Source organism: Canis lupus, chromosome 25 (genome assembly GCF_003254725.2).
Source record: "Canis lupus dingo isolate Sandy chromosome 25, ASM325472v2, whole genome shotgun sequence".
In the NCBI taxonomy this organism is placed as follows: domain Eukaryota; kingdom Metazoa; phylum Chordata; class Mammalia; order Carnivora; family Canidae; genus Canis; species Canis lupus.
In genome coordinates, this window is record NC_064267.1 from 14,880,001 (window position 1) to 14,898,088 (window position 18,088).

Below are 18,088 nucleotides of genomic sequence, written 5' to 3' on the forward strand. Positions count from 1 at the left end.
TCCTATTTATATGGAATACCTTTTCCCATCCCTGCATGTTGAGCCTTTATGTGTCCTTAAAGCTGAAGTGAGTCTTTTGTCAGCAGCATATATAGTTGGGTCTTCAAAAAAAAAAAAAATCCAGCCAGCCATTCTGTGTCTTTTAATTGGAGAATTCAGTCCATTTTCATTTAGAATAATTATTCTTATGTATGGAATTACTGTTGCCGTTTTATCCATTGTTTTCTGTTTGTTTTAGAATCCAGCTTCTTTTGGTGAGTGTATTAACACCAGAGCTGTGCCTGATTGTGTCTTGTTCTCACAGGGATCCCTCTCATCCCCTTGGTGCCTCCTGATCACAGAAGCCCTCATATTCTGTGGCAGTCCTCATTACCTGACCATGGTTCCTTTGGAATGGAGAGGAACCTCCTTTCTCTCATGAGATGGTACAGACAAGGGGGAAAGCAATATTAAGGAGCTATGATTAGGAAGAAACATGCCAGCATGTCTTGGTTCCGGTTCCATGCTTGTGGTTTTTATTTATTGTCTCATTTACTTTGATTAATATCACTTTACCATGTTTCATCTACTAAGCACTTTAATAATATGAATGTTTGAATCAGTTACACCTTTGCTCTGATAATGGAGTAGCTTTGACAAGCACGATCCAGTATTTATAAGGTTTTGGGTTTTGTTTTGTTGAATTTTTCTTTTTAAATACCCAAATGTAAAGAAAACTGACAATTGAGGTTGACATACTAAAGAGATATACTCCTAATTAATATATTATGCATTAATAATGATTATGACTGATACTGCTATTGATTGCCTGAAGAGAGTTGGTCAGTTTGTTAGAAATTTTTTTCTTCTGACACTGGGTCTTGTCTCCTGAAAATAGGCCATAATTCTACCATTATCATAGAAAATGTCTTCCAGTTGTCATTAGTATTTGTGTCACAAACACACAAATATGGCATAGGAGTATGTTTGGGGGTTACACATTCTCTTAATGGCACTTTGGGAAATCAAGTTTGAATGGTAATGTGGAAAAGGATTTATGTAATGAAGATAAATATTTTTACATATTGGAAAGGAGTGTTAGCATTTTAACTTACTCTTAGTATTATATGCAGGTTTAGTATTAATATATGCAAGCCAGCTTTTCCCTAGCTATCAGCTCTAGGCCACTCAAAGGTCCCAGAGGCCTCCTTCAAGTCCAGAAGTATTAACATTGTTGACTTATTATAACACTCTTATTATCATTTGCACAAGGTCTTTTTAGCTGTAAGAATAGCTACCTGGTGTATTTTTGATGTGTTTAAGCTGGTATGATAAGTTCTCAGTTAAGTTCTCAGTCACGGTGTTAAGTATAAACATGCAAGTCATGCATAGGAATATGTTCTGAGGGTCCAGAACTTGAAATAAAGATGATTATAATTTTCCCATTCATGGAAAGCAGTAGGTCACATAATTCAGTTCAATACTTTAAAATGTGCGATATGGAGTAGCAAGAGACATGGGCTTTGATTTTAGGAAGACACCTGGCTGTGAATTCTGTCTCCACACATGTGACCTGTGTAGTCATCAGTTGGAAATACAAAATACAATGACTTAAATGAGATACAGTTCATTTCCTCCTGCATGACAAGGTAAGGGTGTGCAGATAGGGCTGGTGGACTGGTAGCTCCTCCACATATGGCTTTGACCTGTGTCCAAGGTGGTGCCAGTTTTCACATTTCAAGGCTAGCAGAGAAGGGGGAAGAGAAGGAGGATGAGCAGCATTCTTTTGAAGGACATGGTTGTACACGTTACCTCCCTTCGCCTGTGCGTGTGAGAACGTAGTGTAGCACCCTGCCCCTCGAGGAAGCCTGGGAAGTGTAGTCTCTACCAGAGCGACCACAACCTTGGTCAGATATATTAGGGAAAAGGTGTGATTCTGTTTCTAAGAGGAAGAAGGAAATGAGGCGGGCTGCTTAGCAATCTCTGCCAGTAGCTGTGACCAAATTACTCTTTCTTGATTCTTATTTGTAAGATGTGAAATGTTAAACTATTTATAAAAATTTACAGAAATATCTATAAAAATGTCATCCTCAAAAGATTTTGATGAAGAGACACTTAAAAAATATAGGTATTTCTTCCATATTTTCAGGCGTTCATTTCTTAGTGGCACTTCTAATACAATTCTCACTTTTTGAAATAAATAATAATATACATTTTCTATTGCCATGTAACAAATTACCACACACTTATTGGCAATAGCCACATCTCTTTCTGTTTGTCAGGAGGCAGGGCACAGCATAGCTGCGTCCCATGCTCGGGGTGTCACAGGCTGCAGCCAAGGTGTCAGCCAACTGCAACCTCATGTTGACTGCTTCACCTGACTGCTTCACCTGGGTCATTGGCAGAATTCATCTCTTTGCAGCTGTGGGACCCAGGGTCCCGACTTCTTGCTCTCAGCTCTAGGACATCCATATGTCCAAGAGGCCATTCCCACATCTTAAAGCCTTCCTCCCAGATCTGGAAGGGTTCACCTGGCTTCCTGCCAGGTGGGCTTCCCCAGTATGGTTGTCAACTTCCTCAGGTCACGGAGGGTTTTTAGAATGAATCTGCTACCCAGACAAGACATGATGTATAGCACAACTAACCATGAAGGTGACATTCCATTGCCTTTGCCACAGTCTGTTAGCTAGTAGCAAGGCACAGGTCCTGCCCACACTCAAGGGGAATGATTTCACAAAGGTGTGAATGGGATCATGGGGGCCACCTGAGAGGTTGTCAGACACAGTTGCTGTGTTTCATTTAAAATCACTTTATATTCCAGATGGAGAATTCCTGTTTGTTTGGCATAGTCATTTCTCAGGTTTTGGTGAAGTGTCAATAGGAACTTTTTACACGTTAGAAATACTAGTCTGTATTGATTGACAGAAAAGTATATGTACACATACATTAAGAGATAGAGAATATAGGGGATCCCTGGGTGGCACAGCGGTTTGGCGCCTGCCTTTGGCCCAGGGCGCGATCCTGGAGACCCGGGATCGAATCCCACATCGGGCTCCCGGTGCATGGAGCCTGCTTCTCCCTCTGCCTGTGTCTCTGCCTCCCCCCCCCCGCTCTCTGTGACTATCATATAAAAAAAAAGAGAGAATATAAACATGAGAAGGCAGATGGAAAAATATCTGCTTCTGCTACTGCTTTCCACTGTGGTTGAACAGTTTGGATGCCACAGATTTGGTATCATAAGAGGTACCCTGCAAACCAACAGTATTGCGTGTAGAGAATGTAAAAAGTTAAAAAGGTCTACCCATAAAGACTAGCTCAGGAATTTGCTTCTGTCTTGTTGTCTTTTAGTTACCCGAATTAACAACGGGTACACATTGAACAGTAGGCCTTTATGAACTGGCATGGTATTGCTAGGCTTGTTGTTTAATGTTTAGAGTCTACAAAGCTTGAAGGAGATGGAAGTCACATGCTAGGAAACACTACACAGATTGTGTACATAGTTCAGACCTGGAGATCTGGTGTCTTCAAAAATCTTATATTATCTATCAAATGATGTAGCAAAAATATTTAGTTAAAAATTGTTATTGATACTATAAGATCCAAAGTTTGCTTTTAGCTCCGTAATATCCTCTTGTTTGTGATATGGATATTATTCCTGGCCTCCTCATTGCAGTCAGAGGCTAATTTTTCAATAACATTGAGCATCCTCCTGAAAGACTCCTATAGTGTCTGTCCATCTGTCCATCCATCCATCCATCCATCCATCCATCCATTCATCCACTTATCCAGCAGACGGCTATTGAATTCCTGTTGTAGTCCCCATACTGTGCTGAGTTCAGATGTAGACACAGTATTGTGGTCTTTGCTCTTAAGGAAATTTCAGTTCATTTGACACACACCAAAGAGGCAATGGGTGTCATTCCTGTTCTCACACAATTTATAATGTCACTGATTAGATTGTTTTAAAATAAATTTTAGCTAAAAGCATTTATACATAAATAGTTAGAAATGAAGAAATGATGTGCTATTTGAAATATAAATTAAGAGAAATGATTACTTCAATCACTGAACATTGAACATGTAGTTAATGAGTATTTACTCTGCTTCAGCCCCCTTTGAGGTTCAAAACCAAAATAGATAGTAGATAACCAGCTACTTTGCTGTGTTTCCATTCCTGGCCCTGTCTCCCATTTGGATGGAGGAAAATCACATGATGAGGAAGGGGCTATAGCGAATAAGAATCCTCAAAGAGCCTACCCTTCCCTGAGTTCTAAAGCAAGTGATAGTCTCCACAGAGTTTCTAGATCACTCTTCACCTGCTCCACATTCCTATCTATGGGATCATTGTGAGTGTCTGACCAAGAAGTTTGTAATAGCCATGTCTTGGGATAGTGTCAGGGTTGGAAGACTACACCTCTAGTCAAAATAAAAGAAACACTGTAAAGGGATTTGTGTCTTTTGTTTTTAAGACCAGATCCGCACATTACACTTCAAAGGAAGGGTGAAGGTGTCCATCCAGTAGTGTCCCTTGGAAAGAAAAGAGGTTCAACTTCAAAGGAAGAGTGTGTCATAATTCCTGAGCTTAAAATGAAATGCTGTCTTTCCTTTTCCTGATGAATGGGTGAAATTATAACAAAGACTTAATATTAGGGTGAATAAGAAGGAATTCAGCTATTTGTGGTTAAACAGCAGTAGAACCATAGGTCTTAGCCTACCAGAAACTTGCAAACCACTGATGAAAGGTGTCAGGTGGGTGTAATTTCTCTAGCGTGTCTTGAGTATGGAAAGGGTGTAGTACCTAACTCAAACCTGTAATTAAAGAACAAGACACAACGAGGTGAGCATCGTGCCAGAACATCTGTATCCAGGTAGGCATGTTGCTATAAGGCAGACGCCGTGGCAGCTCAAGAAATTGAGCATTGCACAAATCCCAATGTCTCTTTCTACACTTCTGAAAGGTCTTATTTTATTACTCTGTTTATGTGAGGACTTAGTTATGAGCTGATGACACGAATGAACTTAGAAATTTCTTAGCTTGAATCCAATGCCTCTATTCAAGTAGGTCTGCTTTCAAGGTAAGACAAATTTGCATTCAGCTGGAGTCTAAACAAAATTAAACTCTGCTCTGTACTACAAAGGCTACCAAACTAGTTATGGCAGATCAGCAAGAAGAAGTCTCAAAGACAGGACCCCTTCAACTCTGTGCTTCCAATCTTGAGGCTTCCGCCTTGACATCATCAGTAGCATGAGAACCAGTATCAGTGGAGTATCAGGTTAAAACAGCAGGTGAAATGCCATTACAAAAGATATCATTGTATTCCAATCAGTGGCTTTATATGAGAAAGATTACCAGTGGTCCATTAAGATGTTGGCATAACAGAAAAATTGACATAGATCCCCTTTTTTAATAAGACAGATACAGAACTGTTATGTCTTATAAATGAATTCTGAAAGACCCAACCCTTTGACTAATAATTTAGCTACTCCAGGTTTATCATAATGGAATTTAACCCATAGATGGTCCTTGGCTATTTGCCTTCAATTCAGATACCACTTGCATAGGAAACAGAATGGGAAAGAAAGCCTTTCTGTACTTTCCACCACCCCCCTGCCCCACTGAGGGTACCTGTTGGCTGGAGAGTGTGCAGTCACCTTCTGCCATCTGGGGCGAGGCCTCAGTTGAGCTTCTGGGGCCTCAGCTCCAGTGCTCTTCATGTTTTCATGGTGCTGGCATCTGTGCCTGGGGCAAATGAGGAGGGATCCAGGTCTGGTTACTGTAACAGACCCCAGATAACAACCTGTGAGCGCACCCACCCTGTGCTGGCAGTGGCTACACAGAGTCAGAAACCACACTCCTGGCTTGTGGCTCTCTACATCTAGGATCTCCCCTCCACAGTTGGCCCAACATGGGACCAATGGGGGCCACATCTCCTTCCTTCAATAAGAAGCATCACTCACCAGGTGCTCACTTTATTTCCAAGCATAGCCATTTTGAAGAACAGGGAAAGTGGATATGCAGGGTAATTGTTTCTCCCTGCCATGATAGCCTCATGTTCAAAACTAGTTTCAGTGCTCCAGTACACCTCTCCCCCCCCTTTTTTTCCCCATTTGCAACTTTCCATTTATTTGTGCTGTTCCTTTTTTAATAGTTTTTTAAAAATTGAAGTATGGCTGACACACAATGCCACATTAGCACACCCTCTTTTATAATAGCTCCTTTGCCCAATCCAGACAGAATATTTGTCTTACCGTGTTGGGCACAGGCAGAGAGTAAGTAGCGCTGTGACCTCACCGTTAGAGTCCCTGTGTAGTGGATGTAAGACTTAGACTGTGTTCTAAAACTTGCCACACACTGTGATCAAGGAATCATTGTTTTTTTTTTTTTTAATATTCTTAATCAGGTAGGATTTGCTTATCTAGTTTATAGGTTTATGGTAAGGATTATACCTTATATTTTATTTCCTGGGGAATTAAAAGATTTGCTAGAGAATGCTTATCTTTGTTAAAAAACGAGCTTCTAGACTTCCTGTGGTGATCGCTTCAAAATACATACAAACATCGAATCATTATGTTGTACACCTAAAACTAATGTAATATATCAGTTACACCTCCATTTAAAAAGTGAAGAAATTAAATTAGTAATGAAAGAATAATAAATCTGTCATTATGACTAAAGCTCAGTTTTTTGTTTATATCTTTAAAAAAAACCTCAGGCTTCAATTTTTCTTCCTCAAAAAATGTGAATATCAACTAAAGCATACATTAGAAGACAGTGGATTATTGCATGTTTGTTTTAGAAAAGCAAAAAAAAAATTAGGTCATAAATATGTCTTTTGAGGACTGCTGTGGTAATTCTAGCTTCTGTTGTAGCAACATTACCATCAATAGGCTATGCTAAGTTTATGTGCTGGCACTTGGATAACCTTCCTATTACTAACAGCTCAGAACGTAGGTGTTTCAGCATTTAGGTACCCAGCAAGAACAGTAGTTGTAGGACAAGGATTTTCCAGTGGAACAGTATGCTTCCATGAAAACTCACATGGCCTTTCTTACAATAACAACATCGTTGTCCTTATTAAAAAAATAAAATAAAATAACATGCTCAGTGCCAGACCCATAACATAATTCCCTCTCCTGGTGTCAATGACCAGGCAGGCTACACCGGATATGAAAGCTGTCCCCATTCCACCATCTTTGCTCCTCCTGCTGGGTGTGAGCTGTCCTCTCTCCATGTCTGTCACAGAAATGAATCTCAGCAGTGATGAACTTGTGAACAATTAGGTGTGGCAGGTTTGCTTTCCTCAGGGTCCCTCTCCTTGGCTTGCAGATGACCGTCTTCTGGCTGTGCCCTCAATGATTTTTCCTCTGAGCCCATGCCTGGTATCCCTCCCTTCTTATAAGGACTCCAGTCCTACTGGATTAGGACCTACCCTCCAGCTTGATTTTAGTCTAACTATCCTTTTAAAGCCCTGACTTCAATACAGTCACATTCCAAGGTATTAGGGTTAAGCTTCAACATATGATTTTTTTTTGGGGGGGGGGAGAGGGACACACTTCAGTCCATAACAGTGTATAAAATGTGGGAAAATAAAAAAAAATTAAAAAAAATAAAATGTGGGAAAATATTAATATCATGAGTGACACGGCCCTCTAAAGTTAAATCTGAATTAAAACCTTTGCGGATTTCCTTATTGCGGTTCCATTGTGTTCTCATACATAATATCTGAAAATACAAAGACTTACTATTTCCTGTGTTCTGTTTCTGTTTTGGCAGGCCTGGCAGCTTCGATTCAGCCATCTTGTGGGCTATGGTGCCAAGTACTACTCTTACCTGATGTCCAGGGCAGTAGCTTCCATGGTGTGGAAAGAGTGTTTTCAACAAGATCCTTTTAACAGGTAACAAAGGGGAAGAATTCTCTAATGCTAGTGATCCCCCAACCTGCTGTGTCTAAAGCCAGGCTGAGAAGCTCAGCCACTTGCCACCTCGCCCACACCACCGCCAGGACTTCCAGGTGGGCCTCCCTCGGGCTTTCAGTGACAGAGCCTGGCCCTGAGCCTCTGACTTGCTCCACAGCACCGCACAGTTGCCACACGCTGGTGATGGCATGGCACCCTCCCATCATGTCCATGGGGACCTTTGTGTGAGAGCTCTTTGCTTCTCCAAAGTGGGCCTAGACTGCTCTGCTTCCATGCCTCCCTGGTGGGTTTTCTTAGTTGTTCCAGCCTCCCTCCTTGTCTTTACCCTGCTCCCTGTTACTTTTGACAGCATTCCTTATTTTCAGCGCAAGCTTCCAAGGATTCATTCATGGGGAACACCTGATTTCCTCCTTTTGCCCAGCAAAGGATTAGCCACCGTTGTTCATTTGGGAGCAGCACCATTAGAAACTTTGATTATTGATACTAGCATCCACTTTGTTCCGGAAAGTTCCCCTCCCACTCCACCTGACTTTGGAACACTTCCATTCCGTGTAGGACAGTGGCAGTCTGAAGAAGGGGAGTGGCTCCCCTGATCATTTCCTCCATGGCATCCCGTTATGGGGGCCACTGACCACCCCTTAGCATTGGTAGCTGCAGAACTCCTGCCCTGCATTGCTCTCCACTGCTTGCCTCCTGGGTGCCCTCCCGAACAGCCTTGTTCACCATTGCCAGCATCAGGATGGGGCAGGCAGCAGAGGCCACAGCTGTCATGAACGTAATTGTGTGGTGACTCTCAGCCCTGTCCAGAGCATATTTCATCAGCTCAGCTGGTGACTGTGTGAGCCTTTAACAATTCCATTAGGGACTCTGGGGAGGTTGATTGATTTCAGCCAGGGATACATGGTGCCCACCCCCATCCCCACTATGGAGGTGGTCACGCACAGTGGTGGGCCGGAGAAGGAGGGAGAGTGGGGTCTGGGAGGGGCAGCCTTGCATCTCAGTAAGCTCCCCCCGGCCACGGAAGAAGCACAGGATTGCTTCCATTGTGCCCTCAGTGGGCTCCCTGATTCTCACAGGCTTCCCTCAACACCGGGAACCTCGGGGAAGTCAGAGAGTTCTGGTCCCATCGAGTCCTTAGAAGGAGCGTCCTTTGAAAGCAAACCACTAATGATGATCTGGTCTAATATTCATTTAAAGCATTTTATCTCCTCACCACGCAAATAAACACATATCCAAATACTTCTCAGGCAGCTGTGGATGATGACTAGTATCTTCACTGCTTTCATGTGGTTGTGGTTTAAAATTAATGGCACCTGGGATGTTCAGAGTGCCCAGAAGTTCCCATGTGGCACGTTATTTTACTTTCACAGCAGCCTTGGCAGAGCAGGTGCTTCTTGTAAGAGGGAACTGAGGCTCAGAGGGGACAAGTGGTCTGCCCAAGGCTTCCCAGTGAACAGACTGGACTTAGATAATAAAGCAGGTCTGTTAATTCCGACCCCTTTTCCTTCCCTGTCTCCTGCCCAGCCCCCAGCTTTTCATGCAGTTTGATGTAGGCTTGGGTTTTCTTAGCTTTTAATAATCACATTCAGTTCCAGGGCCTTTTGAACTTGAATCTGATGTAATCGAATTTTTAAATGTTTTACAGCTTGGTACCCACATGTTATTTTGTCTTCCGCCCTTTGCACACTGCAGACATTTGGTCTGCTTTTCAGATTTTATTATTTTCAAAGGACCTAAAGCCAAAATTGACTATAATAAATCAGTTTGGGGGATTATGATTCTTTACTGGAGATTTCTATAAACCAGGGAAAATATTATCTTGCTTAAAGGAACTGTACTTTACTAGAAAACCGCATACTATTAAATACATATATTTCCAGGCATTTATATCTTGTTTATATGTGCATTCTTGCCTAGACATGTAGTTCACCATACTTTTATAGACATGTAAAAGTAAGCTAATAAAAATACTCACTGGACTAGAAAATTTCTAACCCATGTCAAAGGATCCTTTTTGATCCAACTTCTGAAAAATCACCAGACTGGAAGCCTCACCAGAAAGCCAAGCAGTGCAGACCTGAGGCCTGAGAACAGGGTCCGAGGGGAGGGAAACTGCAGACTCTTGGCCACCCCGTCCCCTCCCTGGGTGGGCCCAGCCTTCTGTCCATGTTTCCTAATTCATGACACACTTTGCCTTTGCATCCACAGAGTGTTTGATATCAACATATTTTTGATACAGTAATACTATCAAAACTTCTGGTTAGAAACTATGTTCACAAACTTGCCCATACATAAAGATGCTCCTGAAATAGTGGAATGAAACATCATGTGCATTTGTGTAACTTAGAGCATCATGGTGTGTAGTCATCTGGCATTAAAGGAATTGCATTTTTCATAAAATACAAACGTAGTGTTAGATAGCTTGTCTCCAGGTGCTGATAAGTTGGAGAATTTCTATCTGTAAAAGTTCTCCAAAATCTGCCTGCAAGTATTATTATAGATAGTGTTCCCTATAGAACCCAGCAGAGAGAGAGCATCAGAAGATGCAGATGAGCTGTTCCTGCCTTTGCATTCACCCCTGGTGCACTCAGGAGTCAACTTCCTGTTCCCAGGCTTGTTACCCTCAGCCCCAGAGGGGGTGTAATTAACCCCCTCCTGCCAGCTTTGTCTCCCTCACTTTCATTTCACAGTGTTATTTTTCTCTCTCAGTTTCATCTCAGTGTAAATAATTTCAAATCACACTTTAAGGGAACTCCAAAGATAATGGAGAATGGGATACCTTTTGCTTAACTATATAATACAGAAACTAAATGATCCTTTCTTTGAAGAGAGATTGCTTGCTCTGAAACAGAAAGATGAAAATAGAGTTCTCCTTTTACAATAAATATTTCACACCCGGTTTTACTTATTAGAATAATTTAAGTTTGGAATTAGAGTTTTAGAAGCAAGAAAACAGAGGACTGAATAGTCTCAAGGTGGCAGCTTTTCTGAATATGATGTCAGTGGCTTCGTTTTGAGAAACTAAGACAAGTGTGACCTGGGACTATAACAGAGTGTCCTCTCCCCTCCCACAGGGCAGCAGGGGAGCGTTATCGCAGGGAGATGCTGGCACACGGCGGAGGCAAGGAGCCCATGCTCATGGTACAAGGTAAAACAAAAGGATTGGTAATTTTTCTATGATCCATTTTTTAAAAAGGTTTTCTGGGTTATATATATATTTTTTTTAATTATTGAAGTATAGTTGACATAACAATGTATTAGTTTTGGGTATGCGACATAGTGTTTGGACAAGTCTGTACATTACACATAAGTGTAGCTACCATCTGCCACCAGAAACTGTTACTACAATATTATTGACTATATTCCCTATGCCATACTTTTCATCTCTGTGACTTACTTATTTTATACCTGGGTGTTTATATCTCCGTCCTCTCCATCTATTTCGCCCATTCTCTCCCTACTCTCCCATTTTATGGGCTTTATGTTTTAGTATTGGATCTTTGAGTTATGTTTTTGCACCATCTATAATAAAAGCTGCTCATATTTTCTCTATACATTTTTCCCTTTAGAGATGAGGCTTCAGCTGTGTACTTTGTTTTGAGCATCTATTTATTGTATCCCAAACAACAATTTAATTTTTAGTTACTGCAATTTAATTAAATTCCAACATGAATTTCAGGTTTTAACTTTTAAAACGTTCCTAATGTTCTAATAGGAGATTTGTAAATTTGTCATAAATTATCAGAAAATTTGCCTTTAGGTTTTAACAGGCCACAGTGTATATCTTTAGCCTAAAGGACTCATTTTTTTCTTATTCCTTTATTTCTTTCTCCAAAAGCTTAGTTAGGCCTTTGCTAGAAATCCCAAGGCATTGGGCTAGATTTTTTACCCACTGAAAAAATGAGAAACTAATTAAATATCTTCCAGATTACCACAATGCTTGTTTTCCTGTGTAATATGGGGGGTTAATTTTTTTCATTTAAGAATTTTCCCTGAAAATTTAATTGTAGATGGAAATGACCATCATTTTTCATAAAATATTCTCACAGATATTTTAAGGAAAATGTGAATATTATTGGATATTCTCAACATATCAACAATTATATTTGCAGCTGACACCTCTCTCTAGCTGATAAACATTGCTTTTAGGAAATAACATCCAGTATTGGAGAAGCAGGATAGCAATGGGTCTGACATCAATGTTTCCTTGCCTAGATCTGTTCAATCTAATACCTATTGCCCATTTTCTCAGAACCCCTTTCCTTCGTCTGTTTTTTACTCAGCAGATACATGCTGAGTGCTCCTGGGTGCCCGGCCCTGTCATGGTGCCGAGCTATGCTGAGGGCAGTGCTGAAAGACTCATAGACAAACACCTGGTTCTTGTGGAACTTGGCCACGAAGGTGCTTTCTCCCGGGCACCATCTGCCCAATGCCGTGTTCTGTTTAGAAAACAGATCAGCCGACCCAGAGAGCCTACGGTTTCAGGTAGCCTGGCCCAACCGCCATGACAAAAGCCCTTCACAACAACACTCTGGTCTCCCGTCGGTACCCTGTGCCTCAGAGTTGTCATCCTGGGATGCAGAAGGTATGCCAGTGGCACCTCACTTCCCACTTGTTCCTTCATGGCCTGTCCTGAACTCTGCTACACCCAGGGGCAGGTTTTACATGCATCAACTAATTTCATCGTCTAGTACCCCTATAAGGTACTAAGGATCACTATTCCCATGTTACAGATGCTGAAACAGGTCAGGTCCTTGGCCTGTGTTAGAGGCAGTGAGTAAAACAGTCAGGAATTAAACCTGTGTCTTCTGTCCACAGAGAGAATGCTCTCCAGCAGTCTGTGGAACAGGACGCCAGGGTAAGGGTCTCTCATGGACCAACCCACGTAAAAGAGAGATGACCAGGCTCATGATAAGAAACCACCGAGAGTGTACATTGTGTACTTCTCAGCTGGTGGTTTGTGGTGCCTCACAGAAATCCCACTGTGAGTCAAGAAGGGCTGTTGCAGTTTGCTTCCTCCTGTAGCTTTTCTGTGACATACACTCTCCTGGCAGCATGTTTAGCTTTTCCTCTTTGAGACCAGGATCTAAACACTGTCTGCACATAAATATTAGCATACATACGGTTCCCTCAAAAGAAAAAAAATCAAATCCTTTTCTATGTTTGTCCTTTGGCTGTTATATTTTTCTACAGGCTTCCAAGAATGTTGTAACAAACCTCTCTAAAAATTCTGTTCTTTAGATGAAACATCATTGTGTTAAGAAACTTAATATTTTCCACACTGAAATTCGCACACTTGGGAGAGAAAAACAAGACTGTGGTTCAAACCAGAGACGATAAAGTATTCAGATTCCAGTTAACACCAACAATGGGAGAGTTCTGCTTTTAAACTTTAATATTTTTCTTAATGTTGTTCCGTCATATCTCATTAATTCACATGATTTGTTACATGTCAAAGATGAATGGGAGACGTGCAGAGGAATTATGGCTGTTGTCACTTTATAGGGCTGGATTTGTAAGACAAGACCAGCAGTGGCTTCTCATTTTCTTGTAGGCAGTCAGCACATACCCCTAAACAGGAATGTCTTAGGGGATGGCTCATAGCCAAACTCCGGGGTGCCCCAAGGAGTAGTGATTGGTGAAATTACTAAGAGTTGTGATATAAAAGCTTAAACAATCCAGTAGGTAGTATTCTTGTATGAAAATGTAATTTTTATAGGTGTTTATATATGTTACTTAACTACTTACTAGGTAAATGTAAAGAGTTATAGAGTTACATCAAGTAGCAGAAGATAAAGAAAGAACACCTTTTTTTAAGCTATGTGCCTCCCTGACCAAACGACAACTTGATTAACCGTGCTTTAAGGCTTATGTTTCAAATGAACTCCAGGCAATTCCTTAGAGTCAGAATACCTCTCTGCTTTGTACTCATGCTCTTTGAATGATACATAGTCAAAGGAATCAAGTATGCCATGCTTTTTTGGTCTTTGAATAATCAAAACAACACAGGACCTATTTTTGGAATGAGTCGTCATTAACCCTGAGTCCGTTGATCTTTTCTGGTCCCACCAACAGATGAGCACCCTTGTGGCCAAAGCCTGGTCTGAAGGAAGTACCAGAGAACACAGCATTCCTCCTCCTTTTCTCCTTTGCTCCACGTTCATCAGTTAAAGGCTGCTGCCTCGCAGCCCTGTGTGCTGACTCAGCTCTGTTCCCAGGGAGCCCCACGGGGAAGTCCAAGTCAGGGCCACAGAAGCCTTTCCTAGAGTCTGTATTTGTTTCCACTCAACACTCTAAACCCCATTTGAAAACAACGTGGTAGTTAAATAGTAGTTAAAACCACATTGCCCTCCTGGGAGAAAAAGGGAGGTCATATGGTACAACCACCTGGGATCTGCAGTCCCTAGCTCCACTACTTCTTAAGAAAGTCACTCACCTTCCCTCGAGGAGAAAAGGGGTGATTTGGCATCACAACTTAATTACCTTCTAATATGCTCGTCCTTAGCTCTTGCCCCAGTCCATCTCTGAAGGGGCGCTTATGTGTACCCAAGGGATAAAACAGATGGAGTAGAAGGAGCTACAGATTGAAGTTATGTCCTCATCTGCTTTTAAACACATTCATGGCATATGTAAAAGTAGATGTTATAAGCACAATATTCGTTTACTTATTAATCCCCCCACTCAACAGTTTGGCAATACATGACTGAAACCAACTTTTTTCATTGCCAGGAACTCTGGGGTGAGATTGAACTCTTTGTATAGTGAGAGTTTTTCTGCTCTTCATGCCATATACTACCCGCCAGTATTTTTTGGCTTATGTTAAGTATCACATTTCTGAGTAATAAAAGAACTTAAAGTTTTTGCTTAAAAGAAACAATAATGATACAGCATTTTCATTCATTTTGCTATTTTTAAAAAGTATACACTGGAATACTTTTAACTGTACTGTGGTGGACACGACCCAAAGTTCAGTTTCTATTACAATCACTTCAGAAAATGTATGGTTTTCTAGAAGACAAACATGCAGTAAAGGTTTGTGAGTAGCAGGGGAGTAATATTTCATACCCACTGTGAAGTGGAATTGTTACTACACCAAATACAAGAATGGGATGATATGGCTAGTCAGGGTAGAAGTTATAGGATTGCAGCAGTTTGTGAGTGACAGATTATTTATTCACACGTATCTTCCTTTGTAAACTATCTTTTTGTGTTTTATGTCATCTAGAAGTTTGAATAAATGGCCTTGTTGAGTTTTTAGGTTCGGAATTATCTCTTAGATAATCAGGAAAAAAAAAAAAACCCTAACATTTTGAGAAACTGTTACATGCCAGGTGCCTTCTGCTGTGCTACCTAATTTAGTTCCCATATGTAGGTCACATGGTCCCCATTTCTATAGATAATGAAACTTAGAGGTCATTCTCTTTCTATGCTGCCTGACTCCTGACTCCCATGTCTTCCTCAGTTGATCTCTAAATTGACTCTGGAGATCGAACTGGTCTTTAGAACATGGGATATATAAGTGACATGAGTCTTGAGGCCTTAATGATCCCCCAAAGCCTGCGGTTTGTTGTTTTAAATGTCACATCCTAGCTATTCCCATTGACATTGGAGAGGCCTGCCTGACATCCACTGATGAGCAATAAAATTTTCCTTAATCTGTTTTTGTAAGCGCTCCTTTAGACTTTTGTGGTAAAGCTATCAACTTAGTTTATAATCATTTTTAATCTTGATGCTTCCAAGAGAAAGATTCTCACCACAGCCAAATAAGCCTGATGCCCAGTGAAGTTTCATGTTTCTGCCTCTGGTTATAGCATTCTTGTGCTCTACCCTTCAACCTTTGCACAAAGAATTTTGTGGGGGAAAAGAAAGGTTAAAGTCCACGACTTTCGCATTCCAGAAGGTTATTTCAAACACAGAACAACTTTACTTCTCTGCTTGTTTCCAGAATAGAAACTCTCAGCTTCATTTTTATGTCTCTGGGGCCAAAAGCAGTATGTAGGGGATCCCTGGGTGGCTCAGAGGTTTAGCGCCTGCCTTGAAAAGCAGTATGCAAGGAGATACAAAGTAAAAACGTGACAGTTTTTTTAAAAAGACCAAACATCAGATAAAACTAAAAGAAATAGTAGATAAATGAGTTCATTCACAGTGGAACTCCCTTCAGTTTGTTTTCCTGTTGCTGAACTGACTCATGAAACCAAAGGCTAGAAGCCCACAGGGCCTTACCTTAAGCTGATTAAAATCGTAATACCTTACATTTCAGCAAAGCTTTATAGTTTTCAGAACAAATTCATTTTTGCTACAATTACCCTGTAGCATCTATTCTAGCTTATTACATATTATTTTTGTCCAAGAAACAAACCAGAAGATTGTAGTTTATATTCCAGGAGATCATCCGTGTGGTACCCCAGGGAGATTAATACAATCTATAGTGATAACTACTCTTTTCTTTAAAAATCCTCTTTGTCGGGGATCCCTGGGTGGCTCAGCAGTTTAGCACCTGCCTTTGGCCCAGGGCACGATGCTGGAGTCCCAGGATCGAGTTCCGCGTTGGGCTCCCGACATGGAGCCTGCTTCTCTCTCCTCCTGTGTCTCAGCCTCTCTCTCTCTCTCTGTCTATCATAAATAAATAAATAAATAAATAAATCTTTAAAAAACAAAAATCTTCTTTGTCCTAGTAGCAATGAATGCACCCAGCACCTGGATCTTGGTTCCACACCATTCTCCATTAAGAGGAACCAGGGCTCCTTGGAGAAATGGTTTATTTTAGGTTTGAGTATACAGTGTGAGCTGGGAGCACCAGAAAATATGAAAGTACTCAGAAACACACACAAGGATGTCAAAGGGAGGCAAACACTTGCTAAAAGAGTTCCCAGAGGCCAAAACTGTAACAATTTGCGCAACAAAATAAATAAGACAATTACTGGAATATAACACAAAGTATAAAATTTATATCCATGAGTTCTAATGATATAAATGATTGAATGAATGGATGAATAAATAAATAAGGAAAATAAATCTCTCAGGCAGAAGAGTTTCAAATGATTTATATAGATGAAGTCCTCCCTCAAGGAAGTAGAGTGTAACTCCCCACCCCATAAGTGGGGGCTGTGCAAAGTGACTTCCTTCCAAAGGAATCCAATGTGGAAGGGGGTGGGGAAGAATTACAATAGCATTTATTTATTTATTTATTTATTCATTCATTCATTCATTCATTCACCCATTCATGAGAGAAACAGAGAGAGAGGCAGAGACATAGGCAGAGGAAGAAGCAGGCTCCCTGTGGGGAATCCGATGTGGGACTTGATTCTAGGATCCTGGGTCACGACCTGAGCCAAAGGCAGAGGCTCAACCATTGAGCCACGCAGGTGCCCCTACAATAACTTTATAGATAAACTGAGAAGTACTTACTCAGGTGTTCATGATCAGCAACTGCTGTGAAGCCATGCTGAGACGATGTACCCTTGATATGACATAACAGAAAGGGCACTTCATCTCTGCAATCTTCCTTCCCAAACCCATAACCCAAACTGAGGGACACAGTACAAAATACTTGAACAGTACACCTTAAAACCGTCAAGGTCAGGGAATCAAAGAATCTTTCAAAATTCAGAGGAACCTAAGGAGGTGTGACAGCTATGTGCATGGTGGTGTCCTGGGGAGCAGATGTGTATCCTTGGAGCAGAACAAGGGCATTAGGTAAAAACTAAGGAAATGTGAATAAAATATGACTTTAGTTAACAGTAATATTGGTTACTATTGTGACCAATAGGTATTGGTTAACTAGTTGTGACACACATGCCCAACCAAGAGGAGATATTAATGCCAGAGGAGTTGGATGGACCGACTGGGTGTGCTGCGTGGGCATGCTCTGTCCTCACCATTCTTCAGTAAATATAAAATCACCTTTAAATTGTCAGTATAAAAACAAAAAAAGCCTCTTTGGTAAGATTTCTTGGTAATGGCACAACCACCTGTGGTTTGGCCCCTCCCGCCACCAATTCTACTTGCCACATTTCCACGCATTCATCTTGAGGACCATGAGAAAGCCCTGGGAGTATTTCCAAGGCAGGTAGTGACAAAATTTGATTTATGGTCTACGGTATCCATTACGTGCTGAGGAGGGGCCATGGTGAGGCTGATTTGAATGGGCCCCTTGTTGTTAGCAGCAGTCGTGGTAAGAGATGAGGGCAAC

At 41.2% G+C, this 18,088-nt stretch overlaps 1 protein-coding gene across 3 annotated transcripts in view; it reads left to right on the forward strand.

The window, feature by feature from the left end:
• Positions 1 to 18,088, forward strand: part of LOC112669526 (mitochondrial intermediate peptidase) — a 174,671-nt gene that overhangs the window by 139,325 nt on the left and 17,258 nt on the right. For 2 of the 3 annotated variants that reach the window (XR_007405814.1, XM_025462701.3), the window contains exons 17-18: positions 7,754 to 7,875; positions 10,971 to 11,044. Coding sequence is in view for 2 of the 3 variants with exons in the window: in XM_025462701.3 (XP_025318486.1) it covers positions 7,754 to 7,875; positions 10,971 to 11,044 (196 nt within the window). In the remaining variant the exon portion in view is untranslated. Of the gene's footprint in view, positions 1 to 7,753; positions 7,876 to 10,970; positions 11,045 to 12,714; positions 12,755 to 18,088 lie in introns of all 3 variants that reach the window. The other variant, XM_049101063.1, reaches the window with a different exon arrangement.